Source organism: Onychomys torridus, chromosome 19 (assembly GCF_903995425.1).
Source record: "Onychomys torridus chromosome 19, mOncTor1.1, whole genome shotgun sequence".
NCBI lineage: Eukaryota > Metazoa > Chordata > Mammalia > Rodentia > Cricetidae > Onychomys > Onychomys torridus.
Window position 1 is genome coordinate 17021627 of NC_050461.1, and position 23538 is coordinate 17045164.

Consider the following 23538-nt stretch of genomic DNA (forward strand, 5'->3'; position numbering starts at 1 on the left):
AGAGAAAGGAAGCAATCACATTACTATGAGAAGGGTAGAGACCAGGGGGCTGAGGGGGTGTAGGAGCTAGAGGCTCAAGGCACAGAAGAGTTCTGGAGCTGGCCACTGGAGACTGGAATTTACAAGCCAGTTCTCTTTTTACTTGGCTGGACTGGTTCACATGGTTTTGGGTGAGTCTAAAAAGGCTCACTGGTTCTTCAGGACCACCTGTGGCTAGTGAGGAAAGCCCATTTTGGAGCAGTTTCAGGGCCATAGTTGATTCCCAGATGTGTCTGTCAGCTGAGTGTAAATGTGCTGGGACAGATACAGACTAGGGACAGAAGGGAAAGTTAAGGACTTAGGGACTTGCTATTTCCAGGTCTGTCTTTTTGCCTGGAAAGGTCTGGAGGACAAAGAGAACACACAACAAACAGTAATAGGAGGAAGGTATCCATTTGAACTGTGACAGATGGATCCAAGTTTCAACTCCCTAAAGCTTGCATGAATCCTTTAAAATCGACAAAAGAGATAAGTTTTAGATATAGTAGGATGACCCCTATCTGTAATCTGCACTGAAATCCTCACATAGAAAAAGCACAGTTGGGTAACTCGTCAGACACAGCTTATAGCAAGTCTTTATTCCATCTGACTGGGACTACACTCAGGTATTTGGAGCCCAAGTATAGTAACAGGGACTACGAGGGTCCTGCCCCTTGATAGTCCTCTCCCAGGGTCTGGGAAGAATCTACAGCTAGCTGATAATTTAATCTTCAATGATATTAAATGGATCTACATACATGAAACTCTTTAGTAGATACACTGTATTCTTCTGAGTCAGTTCTCTCTCTACACAACTACTAGTGTGCTCTCATGCCTAGCTCCTTTCTTGCCCGACTCTCTCTATATCTTTCTGCTGTTCCCTCTAAGACTATCTTAATTCATTCATCTTAGTTCTGCCCCATCTAGGTTCTCATCCATCTAGTTCTTTCCCACATTAGCTCCTCTCCCATTTCCTTCTTTCTCATCTTGTTCTTCCTCATCTTCCATCTCGTTCCTCTAGTCCTCTCTTCTAGCCCTTCTATCTAGTTCTTCCCCATCTCGGTTCATTTCTCTCTAGTTCTTACCTGTCTAGTTCTTCCATTCTCTTTTTTCTTCTCCATCTTGTCCTTCTCTGAAAACAAAATTGCCTTTTTATCCCTTTGACCCTTATCCCTCCAAGCTATCTCTGCTCCCACCATTTCTGGCAAGTGTGCTCCGTTGCTAGGCAACTTGGCTAGGCAACTTTTGTCACAGCTAGATATACCTGTAAGTTGGAACCCTTTAGTTCTGAGTTAATAGTTAAAGGTAGATCTAAAACTAGAGATAAGACTTAGAGATAAACACTTAGAACAAGGGGACTTTAAAGGTGAAAACCACATTCTGGTATCTCCCTCAGCAACAGCTGGGGAGTTTTTGTGCAAGCAAGCAGTTTGACAGAAGCTAAGTGTTTAGCTGGGTGGTGTTGACCTTGGGTTCCTAGAATAGATTTAGTAATTTTCTACAGGATGCCCCATCAAGAAAATCAAATTCTAATTAAACCTAAAATGTCCTCATCAAGAATACAAGATGGGGGAACCTCTGAACTGTCTTATCCTGTCATAGAAGTTAGCAAGTGTCTACAGTCAACTTAAGCAGATTTATGCCTTTGACCCATAGCGAAATAAGGCCTGAAGAGTCATCAACATGGTAAAATCATTGGCCAAGTTCCTAGACAGGAGGAGAACAAAGGGGAAGAATTGCTTGAAGACCCAAAAGGTGGTTCTGGGATGAAAACACAATGTTCTTTCTTCCTGGACAGAGGGCTGAGCAGATACATACTGGATAGAAGTGTTTCCAGCACAATGAGAAGTACTTTTTAGTCTATACTTAGAAAATAAACAAAGATCTGGGTGTGATGGTACAAGCCTTTAACCCCAGCACTCAGGAGGCAGAGACAGTAGGATCTCTCAGATTGAGGCCAGCCTGATGTACAGAGTGAGTTCCCAGAACAGCCAGAGCTACACAGAGAAACCCTGTCTTGAAAAACCAGAGAGAGAGCGAGCAGGGGAAGGGAAGGGAAAGAAAGAAAGAAAAGAAAAGAACCAAAGATGATGACTAAAAATTTGAGCCTGAGCCTGCCTCTGCCTCCCAAGTGCTGGGATTAAGAGTGTGCACCACCATGCCCAGCTAAAGTGCTTAAATTTGTATCATCAGAAAGTAACATGTCGCTGGGCGGTAGTGGCGCATGCCTGTAATACCAGCACTCGGGAGGCAGAGGCAGGAGGATCTTTGTGAGTTTGAGCCCAGTCTGGTCTACAAGGTGAGTTCCAGGACAGCCTCCAAAGCTACAGAGAAACCCTGTCTCAGGGAAAAAAAGAAAAAAGAAAAAAAAAAAAGTAACATGTCTATCTTTTGTGCCCAAGGTAATTGTAAACCAAAATATTTTTAAAGTGAAAACAGGCTTATTAGTAATGAACGGACTAAACTGGCAGCTGTAGCCTAGTGGGGTGTGGCTTGTTGAGGTCAACTTTCTGCTGCTAAACTGATAAAGCTAGGGCTCATCATCAACTTCATCACAGAAATCTGAGAAGGGTAAGTTTAAGAAGGAAGTGTAGACCAAGTGGCCTCTGTATCAATTAAAATGACAGATTTCCTTGCTACCTGGACAGACAGCCTGGGATCCTCCATGGTTATCTCAATAGCTTTGTTGGGGGCAGAGGTTGTCAGTTTTTGGCTGCCACACAGAGCAGCATCAGTCTTCAGCCTCTAGATTCAGAAGATATGAGAGATGTTCTTGTGCAGGAGAAACCTGAGGGACTGGTGTAAGGGTTCTGTCCTTAATTGCTTCATCAGTCTGGGACCACGGCCCAGCCTAAAAAGCAGGCAGGCTCTCTGTGTGTCCCCCTTTTCTCTTTCTGCTCTCTTCCCATCCACGCGGTCTCTCTGTTTCTCTGGTCCCCTCTCTCCCTCTCTCCCTTTCTCTCTCTCTCCCCCCCTTTCTCTCCCTCTCTCCCAATAAAGCTCTAAAAGGTAACTATGGCTCATGACTTTCCTCCAGCATGCTCCTCTGTCAGCATGGCCAGCCACGAGCAGCACCGCTTTAACCAACATTTGGTGCCGTTCAGGCTTGGATACACCAACCAAGGACCTGCTGACTGCTGCCGCTTGCTGCTGCCTCCTCCCCCTCCATCCAGTGAGACCATGAGACCATGAGACCATCAGCGTGGAGAAAATGTTGTCTCCAGTCTACCAGGTGAACCAACTGCAGCTCAGTCACAGCCCTCACGTTCCCTTGATGAAGAGGAATGGCGAACTTGAGCTGATTCTTGGATCTCTCTCCACTCTTGGGGATGCCCGAGATTGAAGTCTGATCCCAGTTTGTTGTTTTAATTTTTAATTTTTCTCTCGGCTGCAGCCATGAGACAAAGGGGCAGATACCACCCACTTACATTGGCGGATGGGGCGGGTACCAATAAATCTGGCCACTTCATAGTGTTGCAGGAACTTCTGACAGTGGTGAATGGGCAAATAAAAGAGTTACTTTATCTCCAAGCTTTCTGCTAAAGCTCTAAACCCTTCTCCCTCCCCACCTATGTGTCTGCCATGTGCAACCTTTTCTGTCTGACTTCCAAAGGCAGTGGGCAGGCTCAAATGGACAGGCTTGGGTGGCTTCTAAGACTCTGGCCCTAACTCACCTTAACTCCACTTAACTCATTTTCAACTGCCTTAAGAAACACAGACAGGTCTGAAAGTGGCTAAGATCCATAAATTAAGTTTACAGTAGTCAGGATGGCTCCTAAGCCAAAAAATCAGCTTATAGCCTCAGACAACCCTTCCAAAAGGATCGGTTTACAGTCTGCCTACTGGCAGATCTTCCAAAAGCTGTCCTTAAGCCACCAATCATCAGTTAAAAAAAAAAATCCAGGACACAGAATAAAATCCGTCTCTTGTTCCCCAGACCTCCTCGACTAAAACTTAAGCATCTGGAGAGCAAGGCTCCTGAACCCATGGGCAAAAGAGTCATCTGTGGCATTTAAGGTGTGCCAGGGAAGAGATAAAAGCCCAAAAACAAAATTGCCAAGTGCTGACACTCGCTGACTCCCAAAAGCTGTTGGGTCCCTGTTTTAAGTGAAAAAAGGCCACAGGCTAGCAAATGCCCTGCCAGGCCATTAATAGCCTGGTTAAAAGTGCCGCCCAGAAAGACAACCAGTCAGCTGACTGCCCCTAGGCACCAAGATGCATGGGTACAACAAACTAAGACCTTCAACAGACCTAGGCTTGGCTACAGACATGGCAGGGAACCCAGAACGCAGCAGGGAAGCAATCTATTTCTTTCCTTCTGGACACCAGAGCCACTGACTCAGTCCTGGGAGTTTTAGGATGTCACTTCTCCTTTGTATTGTCGGGTACAGAGGACAGCCTTACCTCACCAGATTTAATTGCATTTTCAGAGTTACTTAATGAAAAATATTTCCAACTAAGATAAGAGCTCATTGTATCACTTCCAAGTTACTGCCTGTGTTTCTCATGTGCATACAGACAGGGCCATGATTTTTGCCTTGTCCCTAATTCCAAAAAATAAATTCTCATGCACCACAAGCTTTTCTCTTCCCAGTTCCCTGTTCTAATTCACTGTTCAGCCAATGGCATAGGACCACCACAGAACTGGAGTCCAAAGATCATCAAATAAGGAACTGTAACCGCTAAAAGGTATTTACACCCCCAGACCCAAAAGTGTCTGGGCTCTACAGAAAATTTTAATGTAAATACCTATTACTATGAGATGCTTTTTACAATTGATCACCTGTCTCCTGGATGCCAAACTAGTAAAGGAAACAGGTGCTTTAAAATAATCTGTCTCTGATAAAGCTTAACATGTTTCAAAATCCATCTGGACAGGCTGGATCTACTAATATAAAATAATAATGATTGTTTTCTCTCTAAGCTTTTTTCTATGTTACCAGCATCTTGTCAGACAGAAGGTTGCCAGCCATAGCCAAGAGGGATACATGCCTTCAGAACAAACAGACGACAGACAGCATCCCACAATGCCTGTCTACCTTGGAAGATGCCCCTTCTCCATCCCCCCAAGAGCCAACCAACATCCAAAAAATCAGCTGGAAGCAGTTTTAGAGAGGAACAACACCCCTATTCCCATCTACCTGCTTTTTTTTTTTTTTTTAATAATAAGTGAAAGTCTGGGATGTAAAGGTTCTGTCCTTAATTACATCATCATCCTGGGATGCGGCCCAGCCTAAAAAGTGGATGGGCCCTCTGTGTCCCCCCCTTCTCTCTTTCTGCTGTCTTCCTTCTGTGTGGTCTCTCTGTCTCTATCTCTGTCTCTGTCTCCACTTTAACCAACACTGCCCACTGTGAGGATTTCCCTTCGTTGTTGTCTTTCAGAGAAAGGGGTTGTAATGCTGCATGCAGCTCTGTCCACTTCTGGGTGCTGCCTGGATAATGCACTGAACCATCAGTAAACTGTGCCCTGGTCTCCTCTTCTTCAGTCAACTGAATAGGACACACCCCATGAGGCTATAGGTGCATGCTTGGCAGCAGAGAGCATTGTAATGGAGTAGAAACCATAGGCACTTGTGCAAATTCTTCACGTAACTTGCTGTGCCTTCACAACCTGCTTGGGCCTGATCACACATTTGTTTGGTTGGAGCCTCCTGCTCTCCCCTACACAATCCAGGATGCCCCACACACCCCATCTCCAAACCACCGCCTGCTCAGAGAGTCTCTGGACAAAGGAAAGGCACCAAAAGCCCAGCTCACATTCTCAGTGGCTACTGCAGATTCCTCCCCTGAAGTTGCCAGTCAGTCATCTGAGTCCTTGCCTAAGCACTCAGCTTTTGACCACACTTGGGCACAAACTGAGCTTAACTATCCTGTCCTGGCTTGGGCATGTAACTTCTCTGGCCTCATTCTCTGAGACCGGTGAACCCACCTGGGAGTTGCTTGCAATAAACCTGCTGTTATACTTATTCAATTCAGCTTGATCTGGCTGACTGCATCAGTGGAAAATCTTATTATTCTGGGCAGAAAACCTATTAATATACACCACATCCTTTGATAATGGTTTGCTGCTGTGCATGTCCTACTTTATGACTCAGTGGGTCAGATAACACCTAGCTCATGATTGGCAGGTCAGGTTGCATGGCAACTTGGTGGTTCATTGTCAAACATTCAATTTCTACTAAGACCCAATAGTAGGCCATGAGCTGTCTCTCAAAGGGTATATAGTTATGTGTAGATGATGGTAGCATCTTGCTTTAAACCCCAAAGTTCTCTTCTGTGACTCACCAATAGGGGCCTGGCAATGTTCCAAACAGCATGCCTGTCTGCCACTGACACCTCAGGTACCATTGCATCTGCTGGATCTTATGGTCCAAGCAGCAGAACAGTCTGGACTTGTTGAGGAGCCTTCTCCTGTTCCAGGCCCCATACAAAGCTAGCAGCTTTGTCATTTAGTAGATGGTCTGGAGTAACACACCCAAGTAAGGAATGTGCTGTCTCCAGAATTCAAACAGGCTCACTAAATGTCTTTCCTGGTGGTGGGAAGAGTCAGGTGCAATAACTTATCTTTACCTTAGAAGACGTATCTCCTGTATAGCCCACACCAATGGACTCCTAAGAATTTCATGGAGGTAGAAAGCCCTTGAATTTTGGTTAGATTTATCTCCCATTTTCTGATGTGCACATGTGATACCAATGAGTCCAAAGTGGTTGCTAGTGCCTGATTACTTGGTCCAGTCAGCATTATAGTCTTGGGCCTTAGGAAGTAAAGGCAAGAAGATCATTCAAGGTCATCCTCATCTACATACTGAGTTCAAGGCCACCCTGGGCTATATGAGATCCTCTTTCAAATAGCCAAAAACAAACAAACAAACAAACAAACAAATAAATAAAGGAAAAGAAAGAAAAAAGAAAAGCATCCTGGGACTGTTGGGTAGCATATTCTGTAAATGTTAAATAGATAGTTTATTGACAGTGTTGCTGATTCCTATGCAAATTCAGGGATTTTTGTTTTTGGTTGTTGTTGTAGGACAGGGTTTCACTGTGTAACAGCTCTGGCTGTCCTGGAACTCGCTTTGCAGACCAGGCTTGCCTTGAATTCACAGAGATCCTCCTGCTTCTGCCTCCTGAGTGGGTGGTACCACACCTGGCCAGACAGGGTTTCTCATGATGCAGTTGGCCAGAGACTCACTTACTATGTAGCAGAAGGCCTTACATCTGATCCTCCTGCCTCCGCTCATTTAGTACCGGGATTACAGGCTTATGTTCCCAAACTCTCTTTATGTGGTCCTGAAGATTGAATCATGCATGCTGTGTGAGCACCGCACCAACTGTGCTACATCCCCAGTCCCACAATTTCAAACCTTTTTTCATTTTTTCTCACATTAATCTATTTATATACGTGAGTGTGCAATGATGTCTGAAGGCAGGTAGAGGTCAGAGGACAATTTAGAGGAGCTGGGTCTCTCCTTCCACCACATAGGTCCTGTGGACCAAACTCAGGTCATCACATCAGGTTTGGTGGTAAGGGCCCTTTCCCACTGGTCCACCTTGCCAGCTCAATTTCTGATTTTCTGTACTGCTTTTCTATTCGTTGTTGAGGAAGTCTCTAATCACAATGATTAATTTTCCAACTTTTCTGCCTTTTCCACCTCACACTCTAAGAGCTCACTTGCTGGTACAATCATTTAGGGTTGCTCTGTCACCAGTAGACTATTTAATCTTTATGTAAAGTTCCAGGGGACTTCAAACTGAACCTCCTGCCTCAGCCCCCAACAAGATGTGGAAATTACTTTAACTATGTAAAGATGTGTTATATTTGTGGTGATATTTTGATGTACTCTAATAAAACTTCTCTACAAGACCTACTTTTTTTTTTTTTCTTTTGGCTTTTTTTTTTTTCTTTTGAGACAGGATCTCTCTGTGTAGTTTGGTGCCTGTCCTGGATCTCACTCTGTAGCCCAGGCTGGCCTTGAACTCACAGAGATCCGCCTGGCTCTGCCTCCTGAGTACTGGGATTAAAGGCGTATGCAACCACGCCCCGCTACAAGGTCTACTTAAGAAAAGCATGTTTATTCATCCCAGAGCATACTAATTGTGGTGGTCTGAATGAAAATGGCCCCCATGGGCCCATAGGGAGTGGCGCTATTAGGAGGTGTGGCCACGCTGGAGTGGGTGTGGCTTTGTTGGTGGAAGTAAGTCACTGGGGTGGGGTCTGAGGTCTCAGATGCTCAAGCCAGTCCAGGTGTCTCACTCTCTTCCTTTGGATCCAGGTGTAGAACTTTCAGCTACCTCTCCAGCACCATGTCTGCCTACATGCTGCCGTGCTTTCCACCATGATGATAATGGACTAAACCTCTAAACTTTAAGCCAGCCCCAATGAAATGTTTCCTTATGAAAGCTGCCATGGTCGTGGTTGAAAGATTCCCGGGGGGGATCTTCCCTCAGGAGAGACCCCGAACCCAAGGAACACACCGAAACCATCCATCAGATGCAAACAGCAAGAGGGTTTATTTGAATACACAGGTACCTGGGGCGACAAGTCTCTCGGAGGACTTGCGCGCCTTCCTAGGGAAAGGGGGACTTTTTTACAGGATCCCAGGTGTCGCGCCCGCCTCGACCAGCAAGGAAGACGCGACACCGGGATTCTTCTCATTACAGTTTAATCAGACCTTTGATTAGTTACATTGTGTCTCTCTCGCTGGGGCAAGCCTCTCCCAGCACCTAAGTAGGGCTGGGCTGCCAACCCCAAGCAGCCACGTGGGCACTGTCCACAGGTTCACGCATATGCCAGCAACACACGAATCCAGCCATAGCCAAATAAGGAGCTGTTTACCCTAAAGAGTGTTTGCCATCGGGAAGGCAGAGGGTAGAAGCCAGAGCCATCTTTAGGGTGCGGCTACACGCGGCTCTCTACAGTTTCCCCCTTTTTGTTTTACAAAGCAACAGGCAAGAGTAGAGGTCTGATCTCTGCTAAAATGGAACATGTACTAATGTTTATCCAGGCGTCGTCCACCCAGAGAACACTAGACCCGTCCGATACCCTTTTCACAGAGGTGGGAGTTAGGGTACCAACCCACATGCAATCAGACTTGCTCTTCTTGAGGTCAGCGTATCATAACCTCAAGTGCAGTGCGCAGGCCTCGCATCCTGTGCCTAAATATCTTTTAAAGTAGCCAACCAGGCTTGGGGAGACTCTCCTGCATCAATGGCCATAAAGGCTTGGACAATCATGGCTGCATGGCGACGCTGTGAGATCCTAATGCGACAAATGCACCACAAGCATACTAGGGAGGTGAGCACCAGTAAACCTACTAGGGCTCCTATTCCCGCCCACTCCTTCATGTGGCCCATGGCTGTAGCAATCCAGGAAGACAATCCCTCCACCAGTCCGGTATCCACTAGAGTCGAATTCACCGTGACAATAGCCACTCTCAGCTGGTCCATCAGGTTATCGAACTCTCCAGTCCAATTGCCTAAAAGATAACTAGACAACCTTTTAGATAAATCTGTAGCATAACAATTGGAAGCATCCAAATTCAAAAAATTCAGAGTAAATAATGCAAGAGAAAGTCTGTCCTTAGGGCTACGGCCATAGCCTATTCCCCCTTTTTGTTTTTGAAGCAACTCCTTCAAGGAGCGATGAGCACGCTCCACAATGTCTTGACCTTGTGGATTATATGGTAGGCCATGTACAAGTTGCACATTCATCTGTTGACAGAAGGAAGTGAACTTCTGTCCAGGATATGCAGGACCATTGTCTGTCTTTAACTGTTGAGGCTTACCCCATGCTGCCCAAGCTTCTAAGCAATGAGCAATGACATGAGAGGCTTTTTCTCCTGTCATTGGGGTGGCATGAATGATTCCAGAACAGGTATCAACAGATACATGTACATATTTGACACGTCCAAATTCAGAGATGTGTGTAACATCCATTTGCCATATTTTTAGGGGGAGCAAACCACAAGGGTTAACTCCTAAGCTAGAAGGATGATGAAAAATGACACATTGAGAACAATCTAGTACCACCTTTCGTGCCTCTGCACGTGAGATAGAAAACTTTTGTTGTAATGTCCTTGCATTAACATGAAATTCTTTGTGGAAAGCATATGCTCGTTGTATGGCAGAAGCCATAAACATCCATTCCTGTCTAGTACACTGATCCACTATATCATTGCCTTTAGCCAATGGACCTGGCAGACTGGTATGTGCACGGATGTGTTGCACAAAAAAGGGAGTTTTACGTTGCCAGATCAGTTTCTGTAATTGTCCAAACAATGAGCTAACCGTGCTAGAAGATTTGATGGGCCCTGCACATTCAAGGCTTTTTAAAGCATTAACAACATAACTAGAATCTGACACTAAATTAAAAGCAAATGGACAAGCCTTGAAAACTTCAAGAACTATTGAAAGCTCCACCTGTTGAGGTGCACCTGGCAAGAATTGATGCTTTACAGGTTCATTAGAATCCACCATATAAGCACCACAGCCTGTCTTAGACCCATCTGTAAATATAACACTTGCTCCTGGAATGGGCTTTGAAGCAGTTACTTTAGGGAAAACTACAGGATGTTCTTTAAAGAAAGTTAATAGTGGATGTTTAGGATAATGGCAATCTATGTGTCCTGGATAGGTACAACGCAGAATTGCCCAATCATCTATGGCAGCACATAATACCTTGACTTGAGTAGAATCATAAGGAACAACTAGCGTTTGTGGTGACGTCCCAAAATATTGTAACAAGGGTCCTTTTTGCCATAAAATTCCCGTAGGTTGTAACTGGGTAGGCAGAATGCACAGGGTAATATCCTCATTATTTTGTACTCTTTGAAGAAAAGCTCTTTGTAGTTTATCTTCTAATTTTGTTAAGGCTTCTCGGGCTGCATTGGTTAATTGCCTCGGTGAATCCAAGGCTGCATCTCCAATTAAAATATCATATAATGGTTTTAACTCATAATTGGCCATTCCTAAACTTCCTCTTATCCAATTTATATCTCCTAATAATTTTTGAAAATCATTCAATGTACAAAGATGATCCTTCCTTAACTCTACCTTTTGTGGCATGATATGATGTTTAGTTATTTTAGAGCCAAGATAATTGACAACTTTGTTCTGTTGCACCTTCTCAGGGGCAATACAGAGTCCCTTTTGCTTTAGCAATTCTACAAGTGAGCTATATGCTTCTTGAAGAATGCTCTCTTCTTTAGCTGCTAACAGTATATCATCCATATAATGGAGGCATTTTAAGCCTGGAAAACGTGCTCTCAAAGGTTCTAAAGCAGTTGCTACAAATAATTGACACATTGTAGGACTGTTGGCCATGCCTTGTGGCAATACAACCCATTGATATCTTTTATCAGGTTCCTCATGATTAGTGGACGATAAAGTGAAAGTGAATCTCTTACTGTCTTTGCTATTCAGTGGAATGGAAAAGAAGCAGTCTTTAATATCTACCACAATAATAGGCCAATTTTCAGGCAAGGCTGACAGCAATGGAAGACCACGCTGTACAGGTCCCATAATTCTCATTGTTCATTTATAGCTCTAAGATCATGTAACAATCTCCATTTTCCTGATTTCTTCTTGATGACAAATATGGGTGTATTCCAGGGAGAAAGAGAGGGTTTAATGTGCCCTTTCTCCAATTGCTCTTTCACTAATTGATATGCAGCATGTAATTTCTCAGAGGAGAGTGGCCACTGAGGAACCCAAACTGGCTCCTCTGTTACCCAGGTTATGGGAATGCCCTCCTCAGCGGCCCCTAGGAAAAACCCAACCCTTGTTTGGGTTTCCTAGGTACTGTTTGTATTGGCTCCTTTTTGCCTTGTAAAAATTTTCCCAGGCCAAAATCAGGATGACACCCCATGTTTTTCATAATATTTTTAGATTCTTTGGAGTATTCATTACTTAACTGAAAGCCCATGGATTTCATAAGATCCCTCCCCCAGAGAGACACTGGAAGCTCAAGGACATAGGGTTGCATAACGCCAGAGTGACCTTCGGAATCTTGCCAATTTAACAAATTTGCACTAACATTTGGAACACTGGCATAACCCAGTCCCTGCAATGTTTGTGAGGAAGCCTGTATAGGCCAACCTCAAGGCCAATCTTTGCTAGCTATGATACTGCGATCTGCACCTGCAATCTGCTCCAGTATCCAAATCTAGGTCTCTTCCCAATTTCTCCCAGGAAGGCACTGTGAGGCTTCCTGAAATTGCAAACCAAGAAGCAATTACATCACACTGTTGCAAAAATCGTTCTAAGGTGCGTTTTTTTATTTTCAGTTTCTTAGAGAGAAGCAGCTCGTTAAGAGCCAAAAAAATTGGGTGCGAGGAGGAGGCGCCCATGTTAGTATACTTTTTTTTTTTTTTTTTTTTTTTTTTTTTTCTCAATTTGAAAAGTTTCTCGGAGGTTTCTCAGAGCCTTTGTAGAATTGCTCCAGCCCTCCGGGCTCCTGCTTGTTTTATCTAATTATCTGTCCGCTCTTGTCGCGGCCCAATTAAATTATCCGTCCGCTCTTGTCGCGGCTCTGCTCTCCCGCTCTCCCTTCTACAGGTGAGCGTTACCCGCTTTTGTCGCGGATCCCCAGTTTTTTCTGAGGACTTCCCGGTACCGCCTGACTGTAAATGAGTTCTGAATCCGGAGAGAGTCGTGGTAATTGTCCCCGTAGGAGGCCACCACTTGTCGCGCCCGCCTCGACCAGCAAGGAAGACGCGACACCTGGATCCTTCTCATTACAGTTTAATCAGACCTTTGATTAGTTACATTGTGTCTCTCTCGCTGGGGCAAGCCTCTCCCAGCACCTAAGTAGGGCTGGGCTGCCAACCCCAAGCAGCCACGTGGGCACTGTCCACAGGTTCACGCATATGCCAGCAACACACGAATCCAGCCATAGCCAAATAAGGAGCTGTTTACCCTAAAGAGTGTTTGCCATCGGGAAGGCAGAGGGTAGAAGCCAGAGCCATCTTTAGGGTGCGGCTACACGCGGCTCTCTACACCCAGGGGCAGAAGCACGGTTACAGAAGTGAGAAGCATAGTTACAGGGTTCCCATTGGTTGATTCAAATAAGGCCAGGGTGAACTTGGGGACATATGCTTAATTCTCGGAAATTTGGTGTGTGCGGCTGACCTGGCCTTGTCTAGGGCATAGTGTGTGTTTTCCTAGCCCAACTGTCTATTCCCCAAGGCCAGGTGGCCCACCATAAATATCCTGTTTTGACTCAATGGTTTCTCTCCCAAGGCCGGGTGGCCGACTATAGTTATGAACTCCTGTTTGGCCTTCTTCCCCTGAACTGCAGATATCCTGTTCTTTATGTTTAAGCCTTGCAAAATGGCGTCACAGCAGTCAAGCTACTGGAGGGGGTCTTTCAGGTATCTCTTCACAGCAATAGACACCTTAACCGAGACACTATTATTTCTTTTCCTTCTCTTCATCATCTTTTTTACTTTTCCATGACTGTGATAAGGCACCGTGACCAAGGCAACTAATATAGGAGAGGGTTTATTTAGGAATTACAGTTTCAGAGGGTTATCGTCTATGGTGGTTTGAATGGGAATGGTCCCCATAGCTTCTTTTATTTGAATACTTAGTGCCCAGTTGGTGGAACCGTCTGGAAAGGATTAGGAGGTTGACCTTGTTGAAGAAGGTGACAGCGGGGGGGGGGGGGGGGGGGGGGGGTGTCCAAAAGTACATTCCATTCCCAGCTCACCCGAGGTAGACAGAACTGCTACACATTCCAGACAAGCCAGGGCAAGCACTATACCTACTCCCACAATGACTAGGCATCCTGCAAAAATAGCCAAGAGGCAGCCCTTGAGGCTAGCAATGGCCAGCAGATTCCAGAGCCTGTCAGAAAGCACCAACTTAGTACTGAGCAGTAAGGCAGACCTTTCCTTAGGATGGAGAGGAGGGTATGTAAGGCTTACCCTTTCCTAAAAATAAATGAGCTTGCTTGCAACCTCCCGGAGTCTGTGTCATTGCCTCTGCATCTCCTCGTCCCCTGTCCCCAGGGGCTAGAGACCTCACCAGGCAAACAGCAACACTCACCCTCTCTGCCTTCTGCTTTTGGATCAAAATGTAAGCTCTTAGAGCTATTACTCCAGTGCCATACCTGCCTGCCTGATGCTATGCTCCCTACCGTGATTGATAGTCATGGACTCTAGCTCTAACAAGGACAGTTATTTGGATAAATCTGTGAAAGTAAGAGGCAAAGGCTATATGCCTGGCTGCCTGTTTATCTCTCTGCCTGTCTGCCTCTCTCTCTCTCTCTCTCTCTCTCTCAATGGATGAAAGGGCTGATAAGATGGTAATGGAGACAGGGGAATCATCCGGAAAGTGGGGAGAGCCAGGTAGCCTGGAGTAGTGAGAACAGCTGTAGAACCAAAGCTTGAGTGTCTGGACTGAGAAAGGAAAAAATTAGAGGGTAGTGTTTTCCCATTGTAAGTTATAGCATTCAACAGTTCTTTCCAGACCTAGAAGACGTGGCTTTCCAATGGCTATCAACAACAAGCTGTTTTTATTTTATTTTTTTAAGCAACAGGGAAGCTCAGTGTGGTAATATACACCTATAATTTAAGCACTCGGGAGGATCAAGAGTTCAAGTCATCCCTGTATACACAGCAAGTTAAAGTTTAAGGCCAGTACAAACTATAGAGGATCCTATCTCAAAATCAAAGCCGTAAGGTCTCTATTTCTGTCCAGGCTTGGCAGCAGGATGTAGCATGAATCTTAAAGGTACTTAATGAAATGAAAGTTGAAGCCAGTTATTGGGGTGAATGCTGGAAGATCAGAGAAGCAGAACAAGCCACAGCCACCTCACCTTGCCAGTTCCTCAGCTGATTCTGTTTCCTCAGACTGGAAGCCTCTGAGTCCTCATCCAAATGAATCTCAGCTGAACTGCTGCTAGAAGCCTAAAAGCTTAACCAGCTAAAATGCTGAACTAACCAAATGCTTAACCAGCTAAATGCTTCTAGTTTCTGGTCTTCATGCTTTATATATCTTTCTGGTTTCTGCCATCACTCCCTAGGTTTAAAGGCTCACTTTCTGGGATTAAAGGTGTGAGTCACCATGCCTGGCTATTTCCAATGTGACCTTGAACTCACAGAGATCCACCTGACTCTGATTCCTGAGTGCTGGGATTAAAGGCGTGTGCTACCACTGCCTAACCTCTATGTTTAATATTGTGGCCATCATGTTCTCTGACCCCAGATAAGTTTATTAGCGTGCACAATATTTTGGGGAACACAATACCACCACAGCAGGAGATAGATGCCTATAAGGTTTCAATTTTATATCTCAGATCTCATCTTCATAGTTATGGAGTCATACTCAGGGTCATTCAAGGTTAAGGATAAAATTGGTTAGGTCATCAGACTGAACCAAAATCTAGTTTGAAGTTTTCTAATTACTTTAGAAACATATTAAGGCTTGTAATTCCATTTCATTTCTCTTATTTAAGCAAACTAGGACATGTATACTATATATACAAATAAGGTATGCCCTTACCTGCAGCTGTGTATTATAACAGAAGGGCTAAAAATATATAAGCACAAATTGCAATAAGATACACAAAATAGGGCTGGAGAGATGGCTCAGAGGTTAAGAGCACTGTGTGCTCTTCCAAAAGTCCTGAGTTCAATTCCTAGCACCCACATGGTGGCTCACAACCATCTGTAATGAGAACTGGCACCCTCTTCTGGTGGGCAGGGATACATGCAGACAGAATACTGTATACATAATAAATAAATAAATCTTTTTTAAAAAAAAGATACACAAAATAAACAGTGGATGGCAAATAGAGGGATTGGTATGTCGAAGGCTGATGAGAAACTCCTTCCTGGGACCCTTTCACATTTCACTGTGGGAGATGTCCCAGTGACTACTATTTTCATTAGTGAAACTTGGGGTTGGAAATCCCATAACATATTAGCTTTGAAAAATTAAAATGAAGGGGCTTAAAGGAGGGCTCGGTGGTTAAAAGCAGGTATTGCTCTTATAGAGAGCCTTGGTTTAGGTCCCAGCACCAACATGGCGGCTCACAGCTATCAGTAACTCCAGTTCTAGGGGATCTGACTCCTCTTCTGACTTCCTTAGGCACCAGGCATGCACACAGTGTATACATATACATACATGCAGACAAAAGACTCACACACAAAATAAGATGTTTTAAAAGGATTTTAGATTTTTTTTTTTTTAATAGTAAAGTCTTAGAATTAAAACAAGCATATATTCTTGATGGAAGAATTTGTGTTTTGCCAGGCAGTGGTGGCACATGAGTTTAAACCCAGCACTCGGGAGGCAAGAGGCCAGCCTGGTCTACAGAATGAGTTCCAGGGCAGCCAGGGCTACACAGACAAACCCTGTCTCAAAAAACTGAAAACCAAACAAACAAAAAGAATTGTTGTATTTTGATATTAATTTAATGAGTGTTTACTTTTACGGAAGGTACAATAATGGTTACCTGTTTACATTTGTCAGTCTATCCTACCGAGCTACACCCCAGTCATTCCTCCCTCTCTCTCCTGCCCCCTCCCCCTTTTTTGAGACAAGGTCAATGTTGAGATCAGACCAGGCAGTACTTTAAGTTAAGTTATTCTTATTGTATGAAACAGTGGTGGTTTCTTTCTTTCTTTGTTTGTTTTTTTTAAGGCTATGCATTGCTGTATAAAAATTTTTTTAAAGCTTTTAAAAATGATTTATTTTTATTCTTTGTGTATGAGTTTGCCTTCATGTATCCCAAATGTTGGGACCACAGACATGAGTCACTACACCTAGCTCTGTCTGCCCTTTTTTGAGACAGGATCTCACTCTATAGCCCAGGCTGTCAGCGAGGTTCTGCCTTAGCCTAGAATGTTGGGATCATGAGCCTGTATCACATGCTTGGTTACTGAGTTTTTTCTTAGCTTGCCGGAGTTGGCATTCTCCACTCAACCTGTGGGTTCCAGGAGTTGAGCTTTGGTCTGTACCCAGACAGCAAGCACCTTTATCCACTGTCACTGGCCCCTGCGGTTTTTGTTATGGAGACATTTTCTTTCATATTCAAGAAAGGGATTGGTAAATGGAAGGCCCTGGGGCCAGTTGGAATTTCTGAATCCTCCTTGCTACCAGATCCTAAATCTTTCCTTTTATCTGGCTGAGGACTTCAGTGTGGAAAGACATGACTATTCATAAAGTATTGACTAAGATGGAAAAGGTCACCAGAGCCCACCTGACTCACTCAATGAATTCCTCCTCACTGCTCAACAATGCTCCTGATTGTCTTTGCTTCATTCACAATCCACAGAGCCAAACCTGTTAGAGCCAGCCAGCAGCTGTCCAAATTCCCTTTCTTAGAAACAACCTGAAAAGGAATGCTGTGGCCAGTGAGACAGCTCAGCAGATAAAGGATCTGCTGTCAAGCCTGAGTGACCCCAGTTCAAGCCTGGGGTCCTGCAACAGTGGGAAGCCAGAAGGAACTCCCACAAACAGCCCTCTAACCTCTACATGTGTGGACCTACACATATACACAAAACAAACGAAAATGTGATTATAATATTTTAATTAAAAGTCTGTTGTGGTGGTCAAAATTAATCTCAGCACCTGGGAGATGCAGGTGGCTACCCGTGATTTCCTAGGCCAGCCAGGGCTACATAGTTGGACCCTGTCTCAGACAAGACCATTTATTTTTTAAAAAAAGGAAATGTAACAGGGAGAGATGAAGTTAGTAAATGGTAACTTTTTATGGAGTGTGTGAAAAGATAGTCAATATCTCCATGAAAGTATATTTACTTTTGATTTGAACATAAGCCTACTATTTAAGTACCTCGTTTGCATGCTAAATCCTTATATACATATTTATTTCCTCTCTATGACAACCAGGAGAGTTAACCCTGCAGGCAGGAGGATCTGTCCCAGTGAGAGGCTGGCCCTGGGACTCAGATCTTCCAAAGCTGGAATTCTTTCCTCTAAGGTTGCTATAGTGGAGAGTGCAAAGTCCACTGCCAAATCTCACTTGAAATCTCAAAAGTTAAAGTGTAAGCCAGGCAGGATGGTGCGGACCTGTATTCCCTTACCTCGGAGAGGTAGAGATAGAAGGATCAGAAGTTCAAGGTTAGCCTCCGGATACTTATCAAACTCAAGACCAGCCAGGGATACTAGAGAAGCTCTCTCAATACAAACAAGAAACCAAGAAACCTCAGTCTCTCTCTGTGTGTATATATATACATATAAGAGTTAAGCGTTCTTGCCAGCCTAGGGTTGGAGATGGGGAGTGGAGAGGATTCCAAAGATCACGTGGCCTTGGAGGGGCTGACATTCCTCAGGGGCCTAGTCGCCCTTCCCTCTAGGTGTAATTGAACCTCTAGGTGTAATAATTCCTAGAGGCCGCCAGGTGGTGCGCCAGCTAGTGCTAAGGCTGTGACCCCGAAGAGGAAGGTCGGGGGACCTAATGGGGACAGTCATTAAAACTAGTATTGACCCTCTCTCTGTCCAGTTTCACGGCCAGTTACCCCAAGTGAACTCAGCAATAGACTCCAGGCTCTTCAGCGGCCCATCCTGCCTCTCTCAAGACTTGGCCATCACCTAAGAGAGGTGGATCAGTCACTGCTCGGCACGAAGCTGTCGGGACTCAGGTCACTAGAGTTTAAGCATCTCTTACAGGCCCTCCTCTGCACAGTGGTTCCCACTTCTGGCCAGGCACCCACCTGCCTACCGAGCCCCGGCTACACCGGAGCTTTTCTCCTCCGAACAACCTGGCCACGAACTCAGTTCTCCGCCCTTTCACCCTCGGAGGCAGCACTGCTCCCCGCAGCCCTCTCGCCATCCATCTGATTAGATGATCTCCCCGAATGTGCTCCGAGGACACCCTCGGCGTCACCGATGGCAATTTGTACTGAGCGATTATTTCGAAGTTCTGCAGATGCCGCGTGGATTTTACGCGCCCAGCCCGGTAGACAGCAGAGCTAAACCACGGAATGAATGAAAGGAGAGACAGACAGACAGGCAGACGGAGAGACAGAGACAGATAGAGGGAGAGACACTATGGATGGACGTGAACTGGATTTTACCAGGTACCGCCATCACCCCATCAGATCTGGGGTGCCCTGCACCGCCTTGGCGGACCTCCAAGCCGGGTGGAGACGACCAAGTGCGTAGGGGGCGGAGTCTCAGCGAGCGGCCCCGGGCGCCCCTGCTCCCCGGCTCCCCGGCGGGCGGGCCTGCGCGCCAGGTGAACATTTGATTTCCGTGTTCACGTGGATCGGGGCAGGTGGCGAGCGCGGGGCGGGGGGGTGGAGGTGTAGGGGGAAGAGAAGAAGGGGGACGAAACTGGGCGCTCCCCTTGAGCGGAGGCGGGTGGCTCCGCGGGTCACCAGGAGGAGGGGGCGGGCGGGGCGGGGCGGACACGCCCTCTCGCGGGCGCGGGCCGCCCAGAGGCATCGGTGCCGGGTGCCCGCGCCGCGCCGGGGCCGCGGAGGAGGCTGCCCCAAGCGGGCAGCGGCGGCGCGGGGACGGGCCGGGAGGCCGATCCTGCGGGTCTGGAGCCCGGCAGGGCCATGGGGGCCGGGGCCGGTGGGCCGGGCGTCCTGGCGCTGCTTTTCGCTGTGTGCGCTCCGCTCCGGCTGCAGGCGGAGGAGCTGGGTGAGTTACCGCCGGGACCGGGGCTCCGGGAGGGCTATGGGCCTCCGGGGGGAGCCTGCGGCGGGGCGGGCGGTCTCCGCCAGGCCAGGGATGGGCTGAAGTCGGCGAGTGCGTTCCGGATCGAGCCCCAGAAACTCCCTCCTTCCCCACCACAAACCAGCACGGCAGCTTGGCGCCTGTTCCCCGGCTGCCTGCGCGGTGTCCCCGCCTGGCCACTTAGTTCCCAGACTTCCCGACCCTGGCGGCGGGTGCGAGTGGCCTGGTTCTGGGTGAGCACCCCGCCGGCTCCAGGTCTCTGGCTGCATCGGGGGTGCTTCTGCGAGGCTAGCCGGGAGCAGGCTGCAGACGGGGGCCCCACAGCCTCACGCGTGCCCGGCTGGAGACCCCAGTTGGAAGCTTGCGGCTCCGGTTCCAAGACGGTGTTTGAGGGAGTCGACTCCGGCCCAGGCTGCTTTTCCTCGGTAGCTAGCTGCTTCCAGCGCCACCGAATTTACTCTTCAGTCCACCAAATTAAAGCAGGAATCTGGTTTCCCAGCCCTACGTGGCTCTGTTTCATTAACCTGCGTTAATTAGTTCTCCTTGGATAGGAAGGGTCAGCTTTCTGCCGGTTTTTTCTTTCAGTTTTTATTTCTCTCCTTTCCTGCCTTTTTGCTCCTCTCTAACCGGAGTTAATTAATGGCGGTAAGTTTATGTAGAAATCTTGGACAACCCCCCTTCCCCTCCCCCGCTGTACTTTCTGGTGAAACAGGAATCAAAGTTACACCCATCGCTGGAACTTTTTCATTGAAAAATGTACTCGTTCACCCAGACATTCAGCATGTTGGTAGTATTAAAAACACAAAACAAAAATATACTGTAGCACAATCTAAAAGTGTGTTAAATTTGCAATATATAAGACCTTATGATGCATTATAAACATTCTGTTTTGTTTTGTTTTGTCGTGCTGGGGACCCCTGGGCAAGGCAAGCCTTCCACCAACCAATCTATATTCCAGCCTTTAAGATTTATTTTTAATTGTGTGTATTTGTGTCTGTGTTGGGCTATATGCATGTGAGTGCAGATGCCAATGAGGCTAGAGGTGTCTTGATATCTTAGACCGAGAATTACAGGCAGATGTGAGCCCCTGGGTGTGGGTTCTGGGAACCAACCTTGGGTCTGTTGCAAGAGCAATCTGTCCTCATAACCGCTGAGATATCTCTGCAGCCACATTTAAAAATTTTCTAATTTATTTATTGTTATTATTTGCTGTTCTGAGACAGGCTGGCCTGGAACTCATGTAGCACAGACTACTCTTGAATTCGTGACAATCCTCGTAATGCCTCCTAAGTGTTGGGATTACAGGCACAAACCACTATATCCGGCTCAATGGGTTGTTCTATTTTGTTTTTGGCTTTTGCTTGTTTCTTTTTTAGAATTTTACTTTGTTTTAAATTATGTCTGTGAATATAGGTGTGTGCATATGAATGTAGGGACCATCTGAGGCCTGAGGCCAGAGGCCATGGATCTCCCTGTGACTGGAGTTGTGACCACCTGTTCAGGGTGCTGGGAACTGAACTTGGTTCCCAGCAAGAGCTACATGATCTCTTAACTGGTGCAGCCCATTCATTTCTTTCTTTCTATTTTCCTTTTGTTCGTTTGTTTGAGACAGGGTCTTTTGTAAACTTCCTGCTTCAGACTCACTATCTAGCCTGAACTCCTGATACAGGAGCAGAAAAGGCACCTCTAAGTTTGCACATCTGTGAGTCTGCCTCACGGCAAGACCTCCACGTGAAAATGCTTACCTGGGCTAAGGGAGGGCTTTAGAAGTATGATTGGTCAGCTTCTTACCCGGCCTCACAGTTCAGAGCTTGTTACTGTTGACTGTGGGAAGAAGATGCTGTCATTAGGATTAGTGTAGAACACACTCTGTAGTTGGGATTTTAAAATGAATGAGTACTATCGAGGTGTGCAGGTGTGCTTGTCTAGCTGAGACACTTTGGAAACAGTCAGGAGGATTGCCTCCAATGCAAGGCTAGCCTGGATTACATAGTAAACGTCAGGCCAGCCAGGGCTGCATTGCAAGACTCTGTCAAAACTGAATGAATGAATGAATGAATGAATGTGGGCATTCACACACAAAAGGTAAGGCCAGGGCTGCATTGCCAGGCTGTCAAAATAACAAACCAATAAATAAATAGATAAATAAACAGATACACAGATGAATGAATGAATGAATGAATGAATGAGGATATTCACACACAAAACATAAAGCCAGGGCTGCATTGCCAGACTGCCAAAATAACAAATAAATAAATAGCAGATAGATAAGCAAATAGACAAATACACAAACAAGTGAATTAGTGAGTGAATGAATATGGTTATTCACATACAAAAGGTAAAACTTAGGTCTGAAATATTTACTGAAAAGGATTTAGGAATTCCAATGATAAGTACTGTTGTTGTTGTTGTTTTTAAACACTTAATTTTTTTTATTGTCTGTGTACTGGGTACACACATGTGTGAGATAAAAGAACAATTTACAGGAATCCTTCCACCATGTGGATTCCAGGGATCAAACTTAGTAGCAAGAACCTTCCCATCCCACCAGCCCTGTTTTTTGTTTTGGGTTTTTTGTTTTGTTTTGTTTTGTTTGAGGCAAGGTCTCACTCTATCCCCAAATGGCCTGCCTCAGACTTGCTATGTGACCAAGAATAATCTTTGGTCCCACCCTCCTGCTCCTGGCTCCCTACTGCTAAGACTGTCACCATCACATCTGGCTCCTGTGAGTTTAAAGTAGTTCTCATATCTGTCGGCTTCCAGACTCCTTGGTAGGACAGTTTTCAAGTATTTATAAATGTAAACAACCATACTGACTTTAGGTCTAGAGATTTGCTCCAGGCTCTTAATTTATGGGGTCAGATAGCGTCAGGAATGAAATCAGTGCTCTTGATGCTCTCTGGCTTATTAGCCTGTCTTTATTGAGAACTTACTATACGTAATTGAACCTTTTGTTCATGCAATGGTTCCCCAGTCTCCTGGACCTGCCTGGCTACCAGTATCTGTGGAAGCTTTGCAACTACAGTCCCCTCATTTAATTTATTCTGTTTGTTGTTGTTGTTGTTTGTTTTTATTTGTTTATTTGTTTGTCTTTCGAGACAGGGTTTCTCTGTAGCTTTGCGAATTTCCTGGAACTTGCTCTGTAGACGAGGCTGGCCTGGAACTCACAGAGATCCGCCTGCCTTTGCCCCCCCCCCCCCAGTGCGCCACCACCTCCCGGCTGTTGTTTTGTTTTTGTTTTTGTTTTTGTTTTGTTTTGTTTTTTGACAACAGGGTCAGGCTGTGTGGCCCAGGCATGTCTTTATAGCTCAGGCTGGCCTCAGATTTGTGATTCCTCTGCCTCAGACTCTAATGTGCTAGGATTATAGGCATGGGCCACCACACCATGTTTCCACCGAAATAATTTATGATGCCGGACAATGATGCTATTTGAAGTTTTGTGCTGGGGTCTGGTGGCCTCATAAGGCTGCAGTGACTGTTTTATATGGCTGCTGTTTGCCTTTGTGATGCTTTTATTCTGTTTCTCGAAATCCGTCCTCTCCAGTGTGCTTGCCCAGCATGGTTCCCTCTTTTGCTCCTTCCCTGGAGTCACTCTGCCTAGGTTCTATATTTCCATAAACTTCTCACATGATTTTTTTTTTTCCAAGACAGGGTTTCTCTGTGTAGTTTTGGAGCCTATCTTGGAACTCGATCTGTAGACCAGGCTGGCCTTGAACTCACAGAGATCTGCCTGGCTCTGCCTCCCGAGTGCTGGGAATAAAGACGTGAGCCACTACCGCCCAGCATTCACATGATTTTTTACTTTTTAGCAATATGACCTATAGCTTGCTCATTTGAGTTGATTCTCTTTGTATCAACTTATGTACTTGGATT

The 23538-nt window shown here is 45.8% G+C and overlaps 1 protein-coding gene across 1 annotated transcript in view; it reads left to right on the plus strand.

The window, feature by feature from the left end:
- Positions 1-19383: 19383 nt before the first annotated feature.
- The window catches only part of Dcbld1 (discoidin, CUB and LCCL domain containing 1), an 81218-nt gene continuing 77063 nt past the window's right edge, over positions 19384-23538 (plus strand). Inside the window, exon 1 of the mRNA XM_036169345.1 lies at positions 19384-19629. Within this exon, the coding sequence (XP_036025238.1) occupies positions 19545-19629 (85 nt within the window). The 5' untranslated portion in view covers positions 19384-19544. The remainder of the gene's footprint in view (positions 19630-23538) is intronic.